Source organism: Talpa europaea (genome assembly GCF_964194135.1).
Source record: "Talpa europaea genome assembly, chromosome: 1".
Classification (NCBI taxonomy): domain Eukaryota; kingdom Metazoa; phylum Chordata; class Mammalia; order Eulipotyphla; family Talpidae; genus Talpa; species Talpa europaea.
Genome location: NC_140073.1, coordinates 109780285 through 109805885, shown reverse-complemented (window position 1 = coordinate 109805885; position 25601 = coordinate 109780285). Strand labels below are relative to the sequence as shown.

The following is a 25601-nucleotide window of genomic DNA, read 5'->3' as shown; positions in this document are numbered from 1 at the left end:
TGGCGCTGCAGAGGCTGTGGGCAGCTTTGCAACCCAGCGCTCAACCGCTGCGCCACCGGGGAGGCCCAGATCCATACAATTTAAAGGAAAAACTAACCACGGCAGACTATCCTTGGGGTTAGTTTTTATTCCGAAGTACACTGCTGAGGGGGGCAGCGGGTGGCAAGAGATGTCTGCGCACCATGTGGAACCCTCCTCTGGTGGCCGGGGAGCAGCCGGGGATCGAACCAGTGCTGCAGAGGCTGCGGGCAGCTTCGCAACCCAGCACTCAACCGCTAGCCACCGGGGAGGCCCTGGGGTTAGTTTTTAAATTAATGAAAACAGATTTATAGCTTAGATTAGAAAATGATAACAGTGATAATCCTTACAACTAACTGGAAGAATAGCTTCACTTTTGTAAAAGTTATTTAGCAGTGATTTGGCCTTCCCATGCACTGGCATTTGCTCACCTTCATATTTTAAAGAGTAACAACAACTTAACACTTAAGACTATTGAATGTCCTACCTTATATGGGCTAATTAGTCTTCTTTTAATATCTAGTCGATAGCTTCTGTATTGTTCAGCATCACTCATGTCAGTTACCAGTAGTCGAAGAATTTCATAAACACGTCTAGCATGTTGCTAATGAATGAAACAACAAAATGACCATTTTCAAATTATAAAACAGTGACACTTTCAAAACCCACCCCCCACAATATTAAGTAACTGTCATGGGCTAGGAATTGTATTAAATACCAGACAACAAGCAATAAAATATAGTCTGCCCTCAATTAGCTGGTAGTCTAGTGGATAACAAATGGCTGAATTATGATTAATGATAGAACTCTGCAGGGGATGTTATGGTAGCAAAGCCTGGGAGTTAGGGAAATGTTAGGGTTCCTGGGGGAATAAAATCTGGGTTGAACCTTAAAGGGAAGGGATTATGCATTCTAGAAAGAGGAGAGAGCACTGTGTGAATGTGAATATATTTGAGTGTCTGTATATGCATGTATACATGTGTGTGTGGTACAGAGTAGTTTGATATTGTCAGAGCATAAAATAAGGAGTACGAGTACCGTGAGAATGACATAAGAGCAGAGAGCCTTATAAACTGAGTTTAAGAGCTGGGATTTTATCTTATTAGGTGCCAATTTAAATAAAGGTATGAGTCAAGTGCACAGATTTGAGTTTTAAATAAAGCGTTTTCTCAGCTACACAGAAATAAATGGTAGCAAAAAAGAAGGACAGGTAGACTGCTTAGGAAGCTGAGCTATTAAATCAGGCAGAAAATGAGAAGGGTATAACAGAAGAAGAATGCTAAGGGAGCAAGGATTCTACAAATAGAAAAGAGAAAAGGTTGGTTGTGGAGAAGGGTATAAAATGATAGTTTTTCACAGGTAAGAGAGATTTAGGAGTCAGGAGAATACAGACAGTTAAGGAAATTCTAGTCTAAGGGTATTTAAGCAATATTAGTATATAGACAAGAGTTAAAACCACAAGGTTGGTTAAGATCACCCAGGGAAAGCATACACAGTGAAAAGAGGGTACAGCTAAGAACCCTGTAGTGTAGTGACAAATAAAAGGACAGATAGAGAACAAAGAAAAAAGTCAGAGAAATAACAGAACCAGGATGCTTTGGTTTCACTGAAGTCAGAGGAATATCCTAAAGTTTTTTGTTCATGTTATTTCACTTACATATTTATTGGGGAAAGGAGGAGAGTTCAGTTATATCTGGGTAGATTAGGAAGATGATATTTGAACTTTCTGGAGCTAAGCCTGAAATAAATGAGTACTATCTGTCCAGAAGAAGATGGAGAAATAGAAGCAATATCAGGACGAAGAGAATAGTATATGTAAAGGAAAGCAAAAGGAACAAAGATATGTCAAGAGGTTGAGTAAAACCAGAGCAAATAGGAAAATGGTAGGAAGTGGAAGTTATTTAGCAAGGTAACCAGGGTCCAGATTATGATGGGCTCTGTATGTCATGCTAAGGAGCTAAGTTCCTTTAAGGAAAAAACATGATATTTAAAAATAATGTGAGTTACTTCTCGGCCTTTTGGCTAAGATCAAGTGTAGAAATAATGTGTTCATATTCCCGTTCTCTTAAAAGCTCAGCTGTTAAATAAATTCTCATAATAAATTCTCATTTAATAAATAAAAGTACAATATAATCTGGAAATATAAATTATCTCTAAAATATGTATTTTATCTTAAAGTCATGAAAGAGAATATGCAGTTTTATTTCAAATTGAGTTGTTTATTAAAGGTCAGTAACAAGTAAACCTTTGGTATATAGTTTTGGAATTAAGAAGCAAAATCAGATTATAGAGATTTAGGTGAGATTTTCCTGGTAGAATGAGTAGGATGAAAAGAAATGATGAAGAACTTTGGGAAGAATTATATTTACGGAACATACAGAAGAGTAGAAGCCAGTGAAAGTATCTCAAAACAGATGATCACAGTGATGAATGCAACACGAGGCATTTTTGAAGCCTAGGTGGTGTACTTATCAAATGCTTAGTGTTTATTATTGGAATACCATTTATCTCACATACTTTCATAATTCAAATCCTACCCTTTGCTTTAAGGTTTAGATCACATGAAATACTCTTTCATTCCCTTGCGTGCGTTAATGAATTAACCTCCTTTGAACTCCCATGTTTTTTTCTGCACCTAATTTATTTACTGCTTTACAAATAAAACACAGACATAAAGTAAAAATTGTTTTACTCCAACCCTTCTCCCACCAGTCAGTCTCTAGGGTATTAACTGCTTTACCAGTTTAAATAAACATTTTCTTAAAAATAAATATAAGATCCTACAATTCATCTTTGTTCTGCTAGTTGTATTTAATATAGCCACAAAATCTATTAGGTAACTAAATCGCCCTAAGCCAGAGAACAAGTGGTAGAGTCAGATTTGAACACAGGCAATATGATTTCAGAACCTGTACTCTTAACCATTGCTACTCCTCATGTATGTATTCTTAATGAACTTAACAGTGTTTTAAGTTATGTAATTTAAGTGAGAAAAAAAGTTCAAATTTAAAATGTTTTCCTTCTACAAAATAAAAATACCTTATTTATTTTGAATTTCTGTTGTGCCTCTATTGCCATATCTTCATTGAATCCTTGCATTAACTTTTCCCGGGAAAAACAGGGCAAGTCTTGACAAAGCTTCACAAGCACAAAATCTCTTAACTTCACATAGCTTTTAGAAGGATCTTCCGCTAAAGAAATAAGCAGAATAACATTTCCATTACCCAACATAATTTCTTCATCATTTGCAATCTCAATATACATTGTTAGGTTACAAAGGTAAATATTTTAAAAAGACATATACCTATACAAAAGTGTGAAAGGATTATACAATATATAGTATATATATTGTATGTACAGTGTGAAAGAATTATTCCTTATAAATCAAATAAAAGCATTATTATCTTTGCCAAATAAAATTATAGTTGCAGTTTGTATACAAAGACATTAATATTATTTGTGAAATTAGAGTTAACCCTTTCAAATATAAAACTTTTGATTACAGTTATATTTTCATTTAAAGTAGTTACATAGGGGGCCTCCCCGGTGGCGCAGTGGCCTGTCATGTTCTCCACTCTGTCTCTGGTGAATCCTCTCACCTCCCATTCCTCTGACCTATACCCCAGTTCTGTTATGCATAAATAAATAAATCTTTTTTTTTTAAAAAAGTAATCATATAAACGAGAGATTCAAGTTTAGAAAATCAATTCCAAAAGCAAGTATTTTCTCATAGATAAGAGTTCCCAGAGCTCAATTTATAACTTTTCGTTTTATCTAAGAATCATTATAATCTGCTAGACTTCTTTTAGCCAGTTTTTTAAAAAAAGCAATCTTTTTAATTTAGAAAATGAGAATATGATTTTGATACTTTCTTCACTGCTTATGAATAGCATAGATCTTCCTTTATGTTGTCTGTTATCTATGTGAAACTAACGAGAGGACAAAGAAAACATCAAAACTTGATGGGTAAAAAGATACTACACAGAGAACATCATTCATAGATGCAGAACCTTGAACAAGTCACCTTACTTCTCTAAGCACTTGTTTTTCTGATCAGCAGATGGCTTGAAACAAAGAACATTTAAGTCTGAGCTAGGTCATGGATCATAAGACTTATAACATCAATATTTTACCAATTATTCAATGCAGTCCCTATCAAAATACCAGCTGGGGTTTTATTGCAGTTATTGCAGAAATAAACAAATATTCTAAAATTGTATGGAAATTCATGTAATCAAGAACAAAATTCCCTACCCCATTCATAACCACCTGACCACAGCCAGTACCCATTTTTAATCCCACCCACTGATCATCTCAAGAAACTTTTGTTTATTCTGCAGCACCTAGGAAAACATGGTCCACAAATGCAACTTATGTATTTGGCAGATTTACTTTGATATTCTCATAGAAAAAAAAAAGCCAACTCAGTAAACTAATCAAGCTACAGTAAACTAATGAAGATAGTGTGTAAGGAGAGACCTATATATAAATCAATTAAAGACCAGAACAAATTTTTACATTTATGGTCAACATATTTTCAACAAAGGTACCAAGGCAATTCAGTAAGAGAGAGGATAGTCTTTACAAAATATGATGCCGGGACAACAGCATAACCACATATAAAAAGATGAATTTAGAAATTTATCTCACATCAGACATTAAGATTAAATCATAGACACCTCAATGTAAGAGAATGGGGATGGAGACTCACTACAAATGGACATGAGATTTTTTATAACGGAAATATTCTAAAACAGGCAGTTCTGTAGTGATAACTGCAAAACTGAACAGATGTACTAAATATCACTGAACTGTAAAACAAAATCGGTGAACTTTATGGTATGGAAATTATAACTTAGTAAAATTGCTTTAATTATATAATTACTAAGTATAAACTTTTAAGCAAGCATTTCTTTATTTGTTTTTAAAGATTTATTTATTTGTGCATACAAGAGCTGGGGTGTAGGCCAGAGGTCCAGGGGGGTGAGAGGATTCACCAGAGACAAAGTGGGGAGCAGAACAGGCAGACTGACTGAAATACACTGCCAAGGGGAGCAGCAGGCAAGACAGGAGAGGTCTGCTGTACCATGTGGGTCAGCTCCTTGGTAGGGGATCGTTGAACTCGTGCTGCAGTGGCCCCTGCAAGCATTTCTTTAAATGTTTAAAAGTACTACCAGATGAGGGAAAGCTTGTCAGTTTTTCTAAGTATACCTTTTTCTAAACTGGTCTACAAAAAGAAATGTTTTCTTAGTTCAGTTTAACAAAACTTAGTATAAGTTTAAATAACTAATATAACCTCAGAGAAGTTTAGAAAAAAATCATCAAGAAAAAAATTACAACCAAGAAAATAAAAAAATTTGTCACTGTCATATGTGAAATTTTCACATAAAGTGAAAAAAATGAAAAAAATTTTCATTTAGCTATATAGATGTGTATATGTGTGTGTGTGTATGTATATGTATCTTTCAATGAAATGCCATTATTTTACATCCTTGTTAATTTTTTCACAATACAGGACTTGTCCCCTCAGGTGTAGTCACCATAGTTCTCCTACCACCACAGCACCCATAATTCTCCATGATAGTCCATTGTGCTCTTCCCTCCCTGTTTTCTCCTTCTTCCTCCCGCTTTCCTGCTGGGTGGCTCACATTTGTGGTGAGTTTTCAAATTTAGCTTTAAATAAGCTGCTGGACATTGAAAATATTGTTGGCAGCTTTATAAAGGGGCAAAGTCACCACTCAATCTTTAAGTACTTTAATTGTCTCAGCCTGAAAAAGAACTTAAAATGTTGTCATCCAATATTTGTGACATCTGTCCATTCTTTTCTTTCTATGCTGTATGGATAAGCATTACACTTACAAGATAAAATCTGCTGGGATATAAATTTACAATGATAGGTGATATCAAAATTGAGTGTTTCCTCATATTAAATGTATCTAACAACATAAATATTCTGAAGAGAAATAAGATAGCATAAATAAGCTCAGTATAAAAAATCTACATATAATATTCTAAAAAGCTATGTAACATATTCCAGAACAATAAGGGACATTTAAAGGACATATATAATTAGCATTAAATATACTGCTGATAGATTTAGTAATACTGAGATATATATATATATATATATATATATATATATATATATATATATGTATGTATGCTGGCCTAAGATCAGTTTCTATTGCCAAATCCAACTCTTCTAGAAGAAACAATGCTTGAGTCTATTAATTAATTGAGATGTATTCAAATGCTACATATCTTAAGATACTGACATCCTCAAAAAGAAGATGGTACATGATATAAAAACTGTCTTCCAGTATTTTACTTTAAAGACAAGTACTAAAAAAAAGGAAAACTGTTGGCAATTACACCACAAAAACATATCCTTTAACCTAGGCCTCAATGGGAAGTTTTAATTATTACTATATCTGACTATATGTCAAGTAAGCAAAGGGTCATCTCACTAAATACATCCAAGATTGCAAAGGAACATCAAATGTCTATGAAAGGGCAACAAAATTTAAAAATACATACAAAATAAATGGAGAAATAGAAGACTAAAATAACTAAAGAGTGGAAAATTCTATAATTTTTAGAGATATGAAAAGCTAAGAGAAATAATGAAGAAAGCTGATAAGGCATTTTTAGTAATTTATAATCCTGAGATGTTAATGTTAATGCTGAAAATAAAGGTCAATACCCAGTTCTCAAATCCAGAAGTCCTTTAGTATGTTTAGCCTTTTCTTTTTAGAGACTTCAGTTTGCAATGAATAGACACTAACATTATTGATGACTCTTCACTAAGATTTAAGAAATAAAATTCTTTATCTGCTAATTGGTACTATGTATCAAGGACCTTACTGGCTGGAGTAGACAGAAGAAAGTGGCTAAGAGGCTTCATAGAAACAACCCCTGCTGGCACATTACCCACTAGAGAAGACAAAGACTACTTATATGAACTCTAAATCTCCAGATTCAATTCACCAGAAAAAAGTTGCTTCATGTAGTACTAAGTCCAAGCTCTATAAGTAAAAAAAAGCTACACAATTTTCAGTTTAACTGAAAAGAAGTGATATCATTTGCATTGTTTTTATAATTTTATAAATCACTAAATTAGTGAAGTTATCACAAACACTTTGTAACTTGACAGTACTAACTTTAAGGACAACTTCTTTATCTCCTGAGTTTCTAAACCATTTGACAGTAGCAGGAAAGTCAGATGAAAAGATAATTCAACTCCAAACCATGAAACTCCCCTTTAAAGACAACACAACATGTTTTCCCTCCAATTTATTAAACTACAGGATTAGTTCAAAATCTGGTTTGGGTAATTTTATTTATCCTAAGCAAGCAAAACCACTACACTCTGAAAAGGAAGAAACCAATAACCTGCCTACTAGCCTATTCATATTATTAGCCCCAAGTTCATTATTTTGGGGTTTTGGTATCTTTAAACAAATTGATAAAATGAAACTGCAAAACAGTACTTTTTACAACAAGTTAAACATGTATTAAGTATTGCAGTTTTGAAGACATATTAAAACTCTTATAGAATAAAATTTAATCTCTAATTTGGTAGTTAATATCTGGCATTTTAAAAAAGGTGTCTTTCAATTTAATCAGTAAACTTTAGGAATAATAAATTCAAAATAGGCAGAAAAAAATGACAATATAAATATCTCGGGCCACTGTTCTTTGTTAGTTCACAAGTTTTTATATAGTATTATCTGTAATTCCTGAAGTGACTTCTCCATTTAAAGAGTAGTCTCTTTCCTTTACCTGAGCATCCCATTCATATTACTTTTATGGATAATTCATACTAAAAGATGTTTCTAAAACAAATAGATCTATATTTCATCTTAGAAACTACTGACACGAAGGCATGACTTTTAGGACTATAAAACACATGCTTCAATAAATGTGTATTCTACTCAGGAATTACTTACTTTGGTTATTTTTTGTCAGTAAAGTCCAGAATGTTCTGCTACTTTTTGCAAAAAGAGCACTAGTAGTCTCTCAGCAATAAAACTATTTGCCAAATAAACTGAAGAAATAAGTTACATTTGCTAGATAGTAATGTCTGGCAAAGTCTTCCCAGTATATATCCAGTTCACTATCTTCAATTTCTTCACTTAATAAGCACTTTACACTTAGAAATACAATCCAATCCCACAAAGACTTAGGATATAAAATATAGCTTTAAGCCATCTTTAGATTGTTCCAAAAAGGGCCCAGAATTCAGAATGCTGTTTATAGAATAGTTATTTCAGAAAAACAAAATCTACCAGGTAAGAAGAGAGTTTTAGAAAATTTCTTTCAGTAACAACCAAAACTTACATACCTGTAATATCAAGAACAGAAGGAGATGCAATGTAGTATCTATGAACTGTTTCAAGAAGTTGAGCACCATGGCCTTGACCTTGAAATGGAGTCAATATCAGCATCTGACTACAATAAAGAAGTTATTTTAAAATTAAAATATCATAATATGACTAGCTTAAAAACTGCAAATCACTATAGTATTATGAACATTTTAAAGCTTTTTTTTTTTTCCAATCAACCTTCAAGAAATCCAAAAAAATTTTGAGATACTCAGAATTGGTTTAATCTTCCACTTTCAAAGGGAACAATGAAATAAATTAGTACATAGTCAATGAATAATGGTGATTTTTTTAAACAAATCAACACTATTATAACAAGTATTGGAAACTTCAGCAGTTCCTTCTTCTGAAATAAAAGACAAGGCACGTGTTATACTGCCAATTACCTTACACGTGGCCGGGTTTTGTCTGGGTACACATAGTAATTATAGACTGTCATGTAGCCTACGGTCGCAAAGAGCGTAGCTCCATCCTTATTATACTTCTCAAATCTGCAGATAAAACAGAAAGCCAAGCAGGTCAATTACAGTCGCGCTCCCATGCAGTGTCCATTTTCTTTTCCATTCTCTGACTGAATTTTCAGTGTCAGCAAGCTACTCTGTGAGGGCCCAATGGGTACACCTGCTATGTTCTGAATGTACAATTCACTTAATTGGTGTGCAGCAACTTGGATAAATCAGACCTCTTTACATCACTTCAGTGCACTTGCCTATTATAAAGATGAATAGGTGGCAAGTAAAAGAAAACACAGGCAAAGCTCATTTTACTGTTTAAGCCTACATTCAGGACCCTAACGGACAACAGCATTTAATTCAGCTCTATTCTCAAGGTCCCCCAAAGCATAATGAAGGAAAACTCAAGCCTCATAAACAATAGTTTTTCTTTCCTGGGAAAAATATCATTATACTGTCCCAATAATTGGGCTGCCACAATTAAAATGCTGGCTTTGTGGAGGTAATAAGGTCTACTGTTGCTTTAGAACTGTACTTACACTAGAAAGTAGTGCCATCTTTCATCATCCACGTCAATAAAGCTAGCAGTTTCAATAAACCACATCAAAAAGGTCTGAAGCCTTTCATGATATTCTCGAAAGCCTCTACATGTCATGTCAGCCTAGGGAAAAAGCCAGGAAAAGTCAGGTGAAATGTATCACAGAGGTAAGTTGAAAGTCTGTAACACACAAAACTATCCTGTGGGAAAATGTTTAGAAACCTCAGATTAAGATGTGTACATACATACACATACAAAATAGATCTGTTTTTAATGCTGACAAAAACTTGTTTCCTTAAGTTAGAATAAATCACTGAAAATAATACAACAAAATATAAAAGCTTTAAGCAAAGGGAGCAATTTTACCCAAGAAATTTTTAGATTTATCTGTACCTTGTATATCTGAAAGGTAAAATTTTCTCCTGTTGGGCTGAGAACAGAGTATGTATGGAGTAAGGTTCCAAATGGCTTGAAATCCACTTCCTTTTCCAGCAAAGAAAGAAAATCGATCGTGTTTGTGCAAAATCCAGGTGGAATGATTTGTCTAATTTTGCTCTCAACATCATCTGCCTAAGAAATAGATGTTAAAGAACATAAGAAGAAAAAAAAACTTTGACTATTAGTTGAATATATTTAATTTCTTTGAAGGAGACAAATCCCTGCAAAATCATCACTTCACTTTGTAGTTAAGAAGGAACTGAGAAAAGATGAGTTTCATGTATAAAACACACTGCCACACAAATCTGAGATACGCATAAGTTAATACATTATAGAAATGAAAAAAGGAGGCAGGTAGCCTGAAATTAAGTATAACAGTAAGGGCAATGTTACTGAAATTTCTAAAATAATGCAGAAAATGCTGACTATATCTCTTAAGGACAATCAGAACTGGCAAAAACAAAAGGGTGCTTATTATATTTTATGTGTCAAAAAGACCGTACTATCCAAGACATGAAAGCATTAGTGATGTGAGGCTAGAGTCTGATCAAATGAATAATAGCCTCACAATGAATAAGGAAACAGTTCATAACTTCCTCATACACCTTAAAATTAAGATGATAACTTAAAAAATGTACCCACTTAGGAAATACATAAATTACATGAATGGATGTATTATCTAGTCATCCTTATAACTGTGACACAGTTTATATATTGGATTTGTGAGAGTAAAGAGAGACAAGCCTGGACAACAAAATTAAACTCAAAGATTAAAATTACCCTTGTTAAACAACCTCGATGAATGTTAAAACTATCAGCTGAACAGACTTCATAATCCTTTTCAAAACCCCAAAAGACCACTTGATTGAATACATTTACTACTTCTCTTTAACCATGAATATTTGATGAAGTCTTACAATAAAGTATTACTGCTTCTCACCAGGCAATAAAACTTAATGAATTGGTCTCAACTTAACAAAACCTTATCCCTCAATACAGTCCCTAAAAGCCTGACATTACATTCAACAAAATGAGCTTGCATTCTATTCGAACTTTCTCCTGAACAATGAGGCCAGGTTTTTACTTAATGGAGTTTGCCGTGAGTTCAGCTGTAATGTTTGTATTGTATCTATTTCCACAAGGACTGACACAAGAACACTTTGTGTTAACTTACTAAGCAGCTCTTTCATACCGTTTACATGCATGATGGGTATTAGTTCTAAACCAAGACCCTTGCTACTTAGCATTCAAAACAGGGAAATTAAGATGCTTAGGACAAAATATACTACAAAAGGCTAATACAACATGCTACTAATTCCTGTCCTTTCAACCATCTTTTAACTAAGTAGAAGCAATGCACCTGCAGATGAATAGCACTTTATTATCATTCAGTTACATTTTAGAATAGAGAACTAAGGATGGAGTTTATCACAAACAAGTTTAATTTTCAATGCTCTGGTACCACCAACATTTATATATAACTTGTTTATAGCTATATAAAAAAAGAGCTATTACTTAAAACATAGCTCTTTTTGCCCAAAAGCTTATTTCTAATATGTATATCAGTCCTTGCAATCCATTCACCATCAAGATCAAATAAAATGCATTTGATAGGACTATTTTTGCTTATTTTAAAAATACTATTTGATAAATATTTTTCCTTGAAACTACTATCTAATGTGAAGAGACCATCTTAAGCATATTTTACAGAATCTGTACAATTTCAACAATTAAAAGAGGAAATTGTAATAATAAAGAACAGTTTTAATAGAACTGTTGTGTGGCAAATAAAATTCAAAATAGTAATGGGTAAAGCAGTGTAATTTTAGTTCAAGTTTTTTAAAAAGGCAAGAAAAAGGCAAGAACACTATTTTTAAATAAAAAGATTTAAAATCTATCAGCTTAAAAAAACACTTCAAGACATTTACAGTGTATATAATTTTAACCTTTAAAAACTTTCCCTATGTCTTGCCTTCTCCACAAGGCATTGCAAAACATGATCAAATAACTTCACATATCTTGCATTAAATGTACTTCAAAGATTTCTTAGAAACTGTAAGTTTCAGGTCTTCAGAAGTAGCAGTTCTGGTAAAAGAGCAACCCAAAAGTTTGAGCTGAACACTTGAAAGAAAGCAAATGTTTAAATTTTAGCCTTCAAAGGATACCTTTACTGTAATAAGTACCTTCAAATAAATATTTTGTTCCAAGCAACTTTACATATTACTTTTAAGAACTTTTACAAGGGAGTGGAAGGCTAAATTTTAAAACAAAGAATTTGTTCTATATAAATGGTAGAGAAAATATATATTTGGTATATTATATAACATACCCAACTTAAAACCAATTAGTACTGTACTTCAAACCTAGAATTCAGAACTTTGCTTCACTGAAGGAAAAATGTTGCTTTTCTCTATTAAATGGATTCTTCTTTAAGAAAAAAAAAAAGATCCTATAACTACCATGTCTTAGAGTTTGCACTTTTTTCTAAAAGAATAAATATATTTTCTTTTTTAAGAGTTATTTATTTATGCATACAAGAGCTGGGGTGTAAGCCAGAGGAGCAGAGAGGTGAGAGGATTCACCGGAGACAGAGTGGGGAGCGGAACAGGCAGATCTACTGAAATACACTGCTGAGTGAGTGTGAGACAGGAGAGGTCAGGTGTGCCATGTGGGTTAGCTCCCTGGTGAGGGATCGAACTCATGCTGCAGTGGCTGATAGCTTGATAGTGCTGAGACTTGACCCCTTGCGCCACCCGAGAGGCCCCAAGAATAAATATATTTTCATTCAGTTAAATACTGTGTTCATTTTTCATACTGGATTACTGGCCAGGAAATAAAATCATCACCAGAGAAAAACCAATCTAACCTTTTTTAATTTAATGTAGAATTAAAAATTGACTGAAACCTTTTAGTTCCAAAGCTTGTGGTTGAAGTTTGAATTAGATATCTGAAGATGACTGAAAAATTTCCTACAGTCAAGAGTATTATTCCAAATGTCAATTAAAATTATATGACTATATAGTTATAGACAGGATAAGAAATTAAGCTGATAATTCAAGAATCCAGAATACATGATGTATACTGACATACCTTGAAAATGCTGTCCTAACATATGGCAATTTCTTTTTTAAAAAGAAAGGTAAACATAACTATCCTATGTCAGGTGAGTCATGATGAAATGTTTTAGATTATATACTTGTCTCACTATGGTGGCTTCAACGTCCAATGTTCTATACTTGGTTACATATGAAGACATTGCTATGAGGCAATTTTTGCTTTTCCTCATCACTGCATAAAGCAATGTGTCTGAGAATAACTTGGTATTCTGCTATAATATAAATATGTTCTAACTTATATTTGTATTTATACACATTTGAAAACCAAATTACCTCCTCAGTGTCTTATCCTAAATAGCACCATTTGTCTAAATTTGTCTATGGTGAGTTATTTTTGAAGAAGCAATTTTAAAATCATGTTAAGTAGGTGGTACATGATGTCCTTTACTTGGCTAGCATGGCAGAGACGTAGTATTAAAAATAATTCTAAAAATACCTGATATGCTACAAAAATAAGCAAAAAAATTCCATGTCTACGTAATCTGCTAAATCTTACATTTTCTGACAATATTCAAGCTGTATCAATTTGAGTATTGGTAGAGAAAATAACAGCGTGAACCTTTCACTGCTGGAAAAGTAAGTTTTATATTTACTGGATTAGTGTCTTGCTAACTTGCTCACAAACAAAATTCTATATGTAAAAAAAATCTCAGTATGTAATTTTTAAAGCTTAAATTCAATGCATTTATATTCATAAAAACAGTACTCATTAAGAACATGGTCACAATTATCAAAAAAGAGTAGTGAAATACTACTAGTTTACTGAAAATTATTTTTCATTTTTTTAAGATTAAATTTTTAAAAGTTCAGAGTATTTTTCTATAAGAAGCTATGGAATCCAGGAAAATTTTAAAATCTGTTCTCATCTACTTTCTTTTTTTTTTTTTATTTTTGGGCATTTGGATGGTTTCTATATCTCATCTATTATAAATTGTGCTACAATAAACATAGGGGTGGAGGTTTTGAATTAATGTTTTTGTGTTGTTTGGGTAGATCCCTAGGAGTGGAATTGCTGGGTTACATGGAAGCTCCATTTTCAGTAGGTTGAGGAACCTCCACACAGCTTTCCATAGTGGTTGGACCAGTTTGCTTTCCTACCAGCAGTGTAGGAGAGTTCCTTTTTCTTTTCTTTTTTTTTATTTATTTTTATTTTTTTTATTTTTTTTTATAAATTTTATTGTTATATTCCCCATACAATTGCAGCCCCCCCATTCTGACCCCAATCCCTCCCCTCCCGCCCCCGCCCCCCTAAAAGTGTCTCTGGTTCATAGTTTTTTGTTGATTTTGATTTTCACTTTCTTATAGTTATTCATTTTCCTGGTCCCTTATTTAAGTTTTCTAGATTCCTGCTATGAGTGAGACCATCCGGTATTTTTCTTTTTCTTTTTGGCTTATTTCGCTGAGCATGATCCCTTCCAGCGCCATCCATGTTGCTGCAAATTGCATGTGTTTATCTTTTTTGAATGCTGAGTAATATTCCATGGTATATATGTACCACATCTTCTTGATCCAGTCATCTATTTTTGGGCATTTGGGTTGTTTCCAAAGCTTAGCTATTGTAAACAGTGCTGCTATAAACATAGGGGTGCAGGTGTTCTTTGGAATTGATGTTTCTGTGTCCTTTGGGTAAATACCTAGGAGTGGAATTGCTGGATCATATGGAAGCTCTATGTTTAGTAGGTCCAGAAATCTCCACACAGCTTTCCACAGTGGTTGGACCAGTTTGCACTCCCACCAACAATGCAGAAGAGTTCCTTTTTCTCCACACCCTCACCAACATTTGTTGTTGCTAGTTTTTTTAATAGGTGCCATTCTCACTGGTGTAAGATGGTATCTCATGGTAGTTTTGATTTGCATTTCCCTGATGACAAGTGATGTTGAACATTTTTTCATATGCCTGTTGGCCATTTGCATTTCCTCTTGTTCTCATCTACTTTCAAATTCAATCCATAACAATGGGAGACAAGATAGATGATTGAAATTCACATGTAATACAAACCTTATGTACTTCAACTTTCTCTACCCAACCTACCCAGAAATGCTAGCAATTAGCAAAACTGAACATTAATTACAAATCTTTACATTAAAAAAATAATGACATTCCCTCGAAGAGGGCAGGAGGTATTGGTAAAAGGTCAGGGACAACATAAGATGAACTATCAGCGTCTGAATGATCTAGTTTATTGTACTTAAAAATTCAGAATTATGTTGCCTTTAAAGATGATGGCTAGTAGAGATGTTTTATAGGCATCTTAATTGTTACTAAATTTTTTAGGTGCAATTGGAGAATTCAACTTAGAAAAGAATGAGTGATGAAAGAATGTGATGGAAAAATTCTAATAAACAAACTAATTCTAAGCAGATTTGCTGAAGCTTCTGATCACTCAAAAACAGTTATTTTGTCATACACCAAAAGAACACTACAAAGCATAGCCTACAAAACTCAAATATGACATATGATAGTCTCAAATCTAATACATCTGAAACAAAAATCTTGATTTTTTTCACCCTTTATCATCTACTTTTCCAGTCTTTCCTATTTTCGTTAGTATCACCACTAATGCTTAAGCAGTGAGGTCATCCTTGCTCAACTTTCCTTATTCATCACTTTTAATTCAACAGCAAACCCTACAGGACTGTCTCCAAAATATCTCAATCAAACAAATAATACAGTATTCATTGCCTATAACTCTACAATGTCCTTTCACTCTTGCTGCCTACAGTGTGTTCTCTGTAACAACTACGAATCGTCTTATAAAAATGTAAACGATATCATATGAATCCCAACTACTTAAAACATCTAAGGCTATCAACCATCTTACCCCACAAGCTAGCGCTTCTAGTTCTTCCACCCCTTTCAACTATTTACTCTCTCTCCATCACCATGATTTAATGACAGTGAACTTTCTGTACTACAAAAACACAGTACTCTCAGTTCAGGGCCTTTTGCATATGCTGGTCCTTTTGTTTACTGAATTCTTCCCTCTGATTATGGTTGGCTCTTCTTCATTCAGGAAACTAATGAAATGTTTCTTCATAACCCTGTCTGACTCTAATTTGTTTATTATTTGCTTACTGACTCTTCCTCTTGACTAGAATAAAGCTCATGAGAACATGGATACTGTTGGCAACTATATCCCTGGCATGAAGAACACAGAAAGCATTGTGAAATGAACATTCTCACTGCAAACTGAAGAGTAAAGTCCATTCCCCCGACATCTACTATCCATTCTTTTTTAAAAGGGGGGGGGGGGGAGTCTTCAACATGTAATTTAAATAAATGATCTTCAACCAGGAAATAAATAAATAATCCTACAAAAAAACATAACAGAAGATTGATTCTTCACTTCTAACATAGTACTTCTAAATGGAAAAAGCTGGTGTTAAAGAATGGAACAATTAGAAGGCAATGCAAATATGTAGTTATTTTCACTGCACATAGTATTTGAAAGATTTATCAATAACTAAATCAACAGTTTCTTTGGAAGATATCAATTCAGCACTATCAGGTAGAACTTTTAAAAAAAAGACCCTCAAGTAACAGTGAATTTTATACAACAAAAGGAAAAACACTATCTATAATTTTAATAAGACTATCCAGCCGAGCTTGGGCTTAGGGAATTTAACAATCTAATAAGAGATTTGATTATGAAAAAAATCCCATTTTAATAAACCCATGTTAAATGCTAGTTTATCTAAAATTATCTTTTCAAACATCAAATTACCACAACTATAATATCACTCAGAATTACTTTTATATCTGTACTTTTATATACAAGCCACTGATTAAAACAAATATTAACTGTAGTTATATATTATTTCTCTGACAAACTTAGTCTGTTTCTAAAAGAGTTGGGATCTGGGAACAAAATGAAATTGGTACTCAAAATATTTAATAAGACACTGAAGTTGAATATCAAATATAAGAGACTCAGACCTCCTTCATGCTATATATAATTCATTCTACAATTGCATGAAGCTTACCAATTTGGTATTTTTACCTACACAAGGAGACTGCTTATAAGAGGTAAGCACCCCACAACAACAGCAGTAAATTGGTAGATAATAGCATAGACTTACGGGAGTGGAAAAAAAATAAATACACATTGAAAAAACAGAAATCAAAACTAACAAATACAGAAGCTGGGGTGCATTTAGAACAGGTCATAAACAGTCCTAACATCTTTAAATAGTTTATACTGCACATACTTCGACTAAGTAATCATTTCCAAATACAATCTTGATAATTTATTAGTTGTGTGACTTTGGGCAATCCCTTTACAATAAAATAAAACAAATAATAAAAAGTACCAAGTCAACCAGTCCAAGTAATCAGAGGAAGTTGCACAAAAAGATAATGGAGCATAAGGTTGGTAAAAGATGGAAAGTTAAAGATTAGAGTTCAGTTTTAAAGCTTGGAAAAGTTTGTTTCATTGTTAATGCTTTAGGAACTGCTACTTCTAGAGAACAAAGGTAAGATATTCAGTATGTAGTAATACATAAGACTATTTCCTACATTTTTTTCTGCCTAGTTGTGTGTAACACAGTACTATTAATGATGACAGATTATTAACTTGCTGGAATATAAATCCACAGAACAAGAGATTTTACTACAACAATGCAATTTCCACTTTTCTAAATGTATTTGGTGATAAAAATGCATTTAATAAAAAAATCAACTATGTGAAGTAATTCTTGATGAAAGGTTTCAATGTCTTTAAAATAGGAGAAAATATGTGCACTTCATATATCTTAAGAGGGGCTAACATCCAAGATCTACAAAGAACTCACACAACTCCAAAAAAAGAAAGAAGGAAAGAAAACAACCCAATCAAAAAATGGGCAGAAGAACTAAAAAGACATTCTCAAGGAAAATAACATACAATTGGCCAATAGGTTACATAAAAAAAATGTTCATTATCACTTATGATCAGGGAAATGCGTATAAAAACCACATGAGATATCACCTTACATCACAGATTAGATACTGTTATGTATATGGATTTATTTCTGGGTTTTCAATTCTATTCCTCTGGTCCATTATCTTTTTTTATGCCAACACCATATTGTTTTTATTATTGATTTGATAGAATAACCTCTGATTAAAAAAAAAAAAAAGAAGTATTGGTGAGGATATGGAGAAAAGGGAACCCTAGTAAACTGTGGTGAGAGTTTAGACTGGTCCAGCTCCTATGGGAAATAGTACAGAGGTTTCTCAAAATAATAAAGTAGATCTCCCTAATGACAGGCAAGAAAAGAAAATTAAAAACAAAAATCCCTGAACATCAAAGCAAAAATCTTCAACAAAATACTGGCAAATCAAATTCACAGTATGTCACAAGGATTATACACCAAGATGAACTGGGATTTATCTTGGTGTTGCAAGGACAGTTTTGTATATGCAAAACAATCATTGATATATCATATCAACACAAGTAAAGATAAAAATCATGTGTTGAAGTCTCAGTGCTATCATGCTACTGCCAGCCACTGCAACATGAGTTCGATCCCAGGCCAGGGAAATATCCCATATGGTGCAGCAGATCTCTCCTGTCTCTCACCCTGCTCACCTCAGCAGTGTATTTCAGTAGATCTGCCTGCTCTGCTCCCCACTTTGTCTCTGGTAAATCCTCTCACCCCTGCACCTATGGCCTACACCCCAATTCTTGTATGCATAAATAAAAATAAATCTTAAAAAAAATCATGACAATATGACAAAATCATATGACAATATCAATAGATGCAGAGAAAGTATTTGATAAGACTCAGTAACAATTTACAATAAAAACTCCAAACAAGAAGGGAAAAGGAAGAACCTACCTCAGTATATAATAAAGGACATATCACAAACCAACAGTCAATATAATAATGATGCAAAAATGCAAGCATTCTCTTTAGGACTAAGAACCAAACAAGGATGCTCACTGTCACTACTTCTGTTTAAGTTAGTATTAGAGATTTTGGCCAGACCTTTCAGACAAAAACAGGAAATAACCAGAATTCAAGTTGGAAAAAAAGAAATGAGACCATCAGTATTTGCAAGTAATATAGTACATACATAAGTTCCTAAAGACTCCATCAAAAAGTTATTATAAACAAGAGATGAATACAGCGAAGAGGCAGGTAGCAAAATCAACACACAAAAATCCACAGCCTTTTAATATACAAACGATGAAAAAGCAAAAGGTATTAAGAAAATGACTGTATTTATAATTGCATCCAAAGGAATTAAATACCTTGGAAATAACCTAAGGAGCTGAAAGACCTACACAATGAGAACCTCAAGATGTTATTAAAGGATTTAGAATGTGACATAAGGAGATGGAAGGAAATTTCATGCTTACAGACAAGAAGAATCAATATAATCAAAATGAATACTCTGTCTAAAATGATACATAAATTTAATGCAACCCCCACCAAAAAAACAGCAATATTTTTCAAAGAAATTGTACCAAAAAATACTGAAATTTATATGGAACCACAAAAGGTCTCAAATTGCAAAAGCAGCCTTCAGAAAAAAGGAGCAAAACAGAGGTGTCACAGTACCTGACTTCAAATTCTACTATAAAACAACAGTAGTAACAACACAGTATTGGCACAAAAATAGATACATGGATCAGCAGAACAGAATTGAAAACCCAGAAATAAATGCATGTACATAACAGCACCTAATTTATGATAAGCAGCTGTGACCATCCAATGGGGATAGGACAGTCTCTTTAAGAAATGGTGCCAGGAAAACTGGAAATCCATACGTGAAAGAAGTTGTTGGGTAACTCGCGAACTCCATAGACAAAAACAAACTCCAAATGGATTAAAGACTTAGATATAAGACCCACAACAATAAAGTGTATAGAAAAAACACTGGCAATATATTCCATGACATCAATGATAAAGATATTTTTGGTGACTTGAGTCGTATAGCAAGGGAAATAAAAACAAACAATTGGAATTACTTCAAGTTAAAAAGTTTTTATACAGTGAAAGAAAATACACAATAATTAAAAAGATACTATTAAATAGGAGAAAATTTTCAAATAATATTGGATTGTCAGAAAAGTCATGATGCATTTTTTCATAGAAAACAGAAAAAAATACATCATGACTTTACTGACAACCCAATATATAGTTGATAAGGGATTAACATCCAAAATAAGTTTAAAAAAAACCAAACTCACACAATTCAACAAAAAAAAAAAAAAAAGAAGGAGCCCAATGAATAAATGGGCAACAGATCTGAGATACTAACAGACAATGCCCCAAAAAGGATATCCTGAAGGGCACCTATACATGTGAAAAAAATGCTCATCGTCACTTCCAGTACGAAAGCTGCAGGTTAAAACCACAATGAAATACCATCTCATGCCCTTCAGAATGGCACATATTAAAAAGATTCCTAACAAGAAACGCTGGAAAGGATGGAGAGAAAGAGGAAACCTATTATATCATTGCTAGGAATGTAAACTGGTGCAACTATTATGGAAAACAATCTGGATTCACCTTAAAAGCCTGAACTATCAGACAACCTAGCAATCCCACTCTTGAGCATATATCCAAAGACTATAAAACCATCAATACAAAAATCCATACATTCCACGATGTTCATAGTAGTATTATTTACAATAGGACATGGAAGCAACCCAAATAGACTACTGGATCAAAAAGATTGGTAATATCTACACTATATTAGTTTTAAAAAGAATGACATGTAATCATTTTCAATAAAATGGATGGAGCTTGAGAAAATTATTTGTAGTATATTGAGGCTGGGCCTCCCCAGTGGCGCAGTGGTTGAGCGCTGGGTTGCGAAGCTGCCTGCAGCCTGTGCAGTGCAGGTTCGACCCCAGCCACCAGAGGAGGGTCCCACATGGCGAGCAGACCTCTCCTGCCGCCCGCTGCTCCCCTCAGCAGTGTACCTCGGTCCTTCTGCCTGCTCTGCTCCCTGCTCTGGCTCTGGTGAATTCTCGCACCCTCCCGCGCTTCTGACTGTACCCAGTGCTTGTATAAATAAATAAATTAAAAAAAAAATAAAGATAAAGAGGCTGCAGGCAGTTTCACAACCCAACACTCAACCACTGCGTCACCGGGGAGACCCTAAATAAATAAATCTTAAAAAGAAAAAAAAAAAATATTCGACATTTATATAGCAGGCAATTCAATAAGGCAAAACACTTGCAAAAATCTGGACATCAGGGTCTCCCTGGTGGCGGTGGCGCAGCAGGTTGAGTGCAGTGCCGCAGGTTTGATTCCCGGCCAGCCACGGAAATACCCACATGGCGCCGCAAGCGTCTCCTGCCTTGCCTGCTGCTACCCTCAGCAGTGCACTTCGGTCCTTCTGCCTGCTCTGCTCCCCGCTCTGTCTCTGGTGAATTCTCTCACCCTCCAGGGCCTCTGGCCTATACCTCAGTTCTTGTATAAATAAAAATAAATCTTTTAAAAACAAATCTGGACATCAAAAACACTGTGAGGTTAAAGAGAATGGGGAAGGAAAGCAACAAGGGGATATGGGACATAGGGATGGCAGTGAGGAAAAAAATAAATTTACAAAATCAAAATACATCTACCACATAATTCTGTCATTCAACTTCTAGCATTCCCAAAGAACGCAAAAAGACTAATTCAAAGAGACAATATGCACTATGTTCACTGCAGTACTACCTATACTAAGTAAGGCATGGAAACAACCTAAGTGTCCAAAAACTGATGAATGGATAAAGATGATGTGGCATAGACACACAATGAAATACTACTTAGCTATAAAAAAACCACGAACTCTCACCATTTGTAACAATATGGATGGAACCTGAGGGGATTAACAATAAGCAAAGTCAATTGGAAGAACAAGTGCCAGATAATACTAAACCAAAACAAACCCTAGAAATCTGACTGTAAATTGAGGCTATGGGGTTTGTGAGTGTGTGTGTGTGGCAGGGGGAGCAGAGAGCAAAGGGCAGGAGGAGGAGGCCCAATGGACTATGGGTGCCTCGGTAGTGGGTGTTGTATGATAACATACAATATACATCTGAAGAGGAGTGAAACTACGTGTCAGAACCATATAGTGTGGTAAACCGTTACCACATACTCTAAAAAATACAATTAAAAAAAAAAAAAAGAGGGGCTTCCCTGGTGGCTAAAGGGGTTAAGATGCAACCTATGAAGCTATCAGCAGCCGCTGCAGCACAGGTTCGATCCCCAGCCAAGGAGCTACCCACATGGCGCAGCAGACCTCTCCTGACTTACCCACTGCTCCCCTCAGCAGTGTACTCCGGTCAATCTGCCTGTTCTGTTCCCCACTCTGTCTCCGGTGAATCCTCTCACCCCCCACACCTCTGGCCTGTACCCCAGCTCTTGTATGCATAAATAAATAAATCTTAAAAAAAAAAAAAAAGATAGGGCCTCCCTGGTGGTGCAGGCGGCTGAGCGCAATGCTGCGAAACTGTTCGCAGCCTCTGTAGTGCCAGTTCGATCCCCGCTGGCCAAGGAGATACCCACATGGCGAGCACACCTCTCCTGTCTCGCCTGCTACTCCCCTCAGCAGTGTATTTCATCAATCTGCCTATTCTGTTTCCCGCTCTGTCTCTGGTCAATCCTCTCACCCTCCTGCGCTTCTGGCCGGTGCCCCGGTTCTTGCACAAATAAATAAAATCTTAAAAAAAAAAAAAAGATAGATACTTGGCAAAATGAATATAAAAGCAAAACCAAAAACACTCACATAATAAACCTCAGCATGAAACACTAAAATATAAACATAAACCAGGAAAATATCAGGAATTTTATTTAAGAAAATCAGTTTATATATTAGGATGGTTTTTGAGTTAGCATTTTAATTTCTTCCCTACCTGCAGCAGATTTTTGAGAATAAAGGGTTTTGAAAGAACAAATTAAATTTTTTCTGTTCTTACCTCTACACAGTCAAAGTTTTCATCAACTTTAGAAGCATATTCAACACGGAACATTGTTGACAAACTACCAGCAATGTAGTATAACAGGATCTTCAGACCCTTGTAACCAAAGGCAGTTTCTCTGAAAGGGGAGAAAACAGCAATAATCTCAGACTGCAAAACAAATCTTTGCAAAATCATTACAAAATATTAACCCCTGAATACAAAAAGGTTTAACTTGTAGTTTTGAGATTTTAAATTAAACTCATTAAAAAAATGTAGTTGTGGGCCTTCCTGGTGGCGCAAGGGGTTAAGCACAGCACTATGAAGCAATCTGCAGCCTCTGTAGCAGGAGTTTGATCCCCAGATGGCCAGGGAGCAACCCACAGGGCGCAGCAGACCTCTCCTGACTTTCCCCCTGCTCCCCTCAGCAGTGTATTTCATTCAGTTTGCCTGCTCTGTTCTCCACTCTGTCTCTGGTGGATCCTCTCACCCCCCGCACCTCTGGCCTATACCCCAGCTCTTGTATGCACAAATAAATAAATCTTTTAAAAATATATATAGTTGTAATAAAGCTATGCCTCAGTTTCCTTCATTTCTTCAAAAATATTTATTTATTTATTTATACAAGAACCAGGGTATGGGCCAGATGCTCAGGAATGTGAAAGGATTCACCAGAGATAGAGCAGGGAACAGAACAGGCAGACTTGACAAAATAAACTGCTGAGGGGAGTAGCGGGCACGACAGGAGAGGTCTGCTGTGCCATGTGGGATACTCGCCCGACAGCAAGGCCGGGATCGAACACGCGCTGCAGAGGCTGCTGACAGCTTCACAGTGCTGCGCTCAACCACCTGCGCCACCAGGGAAGGCCCTCAGTTTCCTTCATTTATAAAGTGAGAAAGAATGAAATACTTACCTCAGATATGCTGTTTGGGTTAAAAGAGCAAGGTCATACATGTAAAGACCTTTATAACACTGACTGGTACACTATACAATTACTCAATAATAAACCATACAACTGCTACTGTTGCTGCTGCTGTAATTACTAGAAGATATCACAAATCAGAGACAAGTAATGTTAAAATGGGACCAAGCTAGGAAGGCAGCTAAGAAATAGCCTTGGCTCAGTCTTTCCAACTTACTACTCACTTTCATCACCAACATTTAGAGCTGCTAAAAGTGGTGATAGGTACCTGTCTAGTTACAACGCTCTATGAACTCAGAAAGCAGATCTGAAGCTATTATTTTTCCAACCCTTCCCCCTGCTATCTATTCACTGCTATTCCTTTAATAGCTTAAAAAGAGACTTCTAAAAAGTGAGTATTACAATATCCAGAATTGGTAAATTTATGAAGACAGAAAGCAGATTAATGATTGCTTATGACTGAGGATGGTGAGGGGAAAAAGGGAGCAAATGCTAATTAGTAACGGGGATTCTGGTGAGAGATGAAATTGTTCTCAAATAGTGGTAATGATTGCAAAATTCTGAATCTACTAAAAACCAATGAATTGGACGCCTCCCTAGTGCTCTAGGGGTTAAGTCTCAGCCCTATCACCTCTACAGCCTGAGTTCGATCCCAGGCCTGGGAGCTAACCAACATGATGTAGCAGACCTCTCCTGTGTCACCTGCTGCTCCGGTTAACAGTGTATTTCAGTAGACCCACCTGTTCTGCTCCCCAGTTTGTCTCTGATGAATCCTCTCACCCACCACACCTCTGGCCTACACCCCAGTTCTTCTATGCATAAAATAATCTTTAAAAATAAATAACGAGGGCCTTCCCTAGTGGTGCTGCGGTTGAGCACTGGGCTGCGAGGCTGCCCGCAGCCTCTGCAGTGCCGGTTTGTTCCCCGGCCACCGGCGAGGGTCCCACAAAAAAAAAATAAAATAAAATAACTAAATAAACAAACACCAATGAATTGTGCACTTTAAATAAACTACTATTTAGTTACTAAATAGTTACTACTGTATCATAAATTAAATCTCAATAAAGCTTTTTGTAAAATACGAATTCTGAAAGAAGAGTGCTTGAAAGATGCAGTATCATTTTCAGGTATTTGCTCTGCTGCCATAAAATACGAGTAGTGTTCATTTCAGGACTCTGAAAGTTATATACATTATAAAAGAGAAGCAGGGACTCCCTTGTGGCCTAGGGGTTAAATCTCAGGGCTATCACAGCTATAGCCTGAATTCAATCCTCGGCCAGGGAGGTGACCCACATATGGCACTGCAGACCTCTCCTCTCTCGCTCACTGCTCCCCTTAGCAGTGTATTTCAGTAGATCTGCCTGTTCTGCTCCTCACTCTGTCTCTGGTGAATCCCCTCACCTCCCCCCATACCTTTGACCTACACTCCAGCTCTTGTATGTATAAATAAAATAAATCTTAAAAAAAAAAACCACCACATGAAGAGATTAAAATAAAATAAATATCTCCTCAAAGGTAGAAGTCCAAAGAGAAAACATTAATTTTTTATAATAAAATAAAAACTGCTTTAATATATAGGCGAAAATTATTGCCTCAAAAATAAAGGCACAAATCAATATAATAAAATATAATTATATTTAAAAGCCAAAAAATACTCCTCTGATATATTAATATATATTGAGAAATTATCAGTAAATTTCTTCCATAAAGAGATTTGTCAAGTTAAAGCTCATTAAATCAGTTAAACATTAAAGCTCATTAAATCATTAAAACATTGTTGACATACTGTACAAGGTAAGCAGCCATGAAGGGAAATAATTCTACATATCAACTGTCTAAATACCCTTT

At 35.0% G+C, this 25601-nt stretch overlaps 1 protein-coding gene across 1 annotated transcript in view; it reads right to left on the bottom strand.

The window, feature by feature from the left end:
• Positions 1–25601, bottom strand: part of HAT1 (histone acetyltransferase 1) — a gene marked incomplete at both ends in the record, with an annotated part of 50949 nt that overhangs the window by 8968 nt on the left and 16380 nt on the right. Inside the window, 7 exon segments of the mRNA XM_084239710.1 lie at positions 506–622; positions 3058–3209; positions 8363–8469; positions 8789–8893; positions 9394–9515; positions 9786–9962; positions 22849–22969. Of these exon segments, the coding sequence (XP_084095836.1) occupies positions 506–622; positions 3058–3209; positions 8363–8469; positions 8789–8893; positions 9394–9515; positions 9786–9962; positions 22849–22969 (901 nt within the window).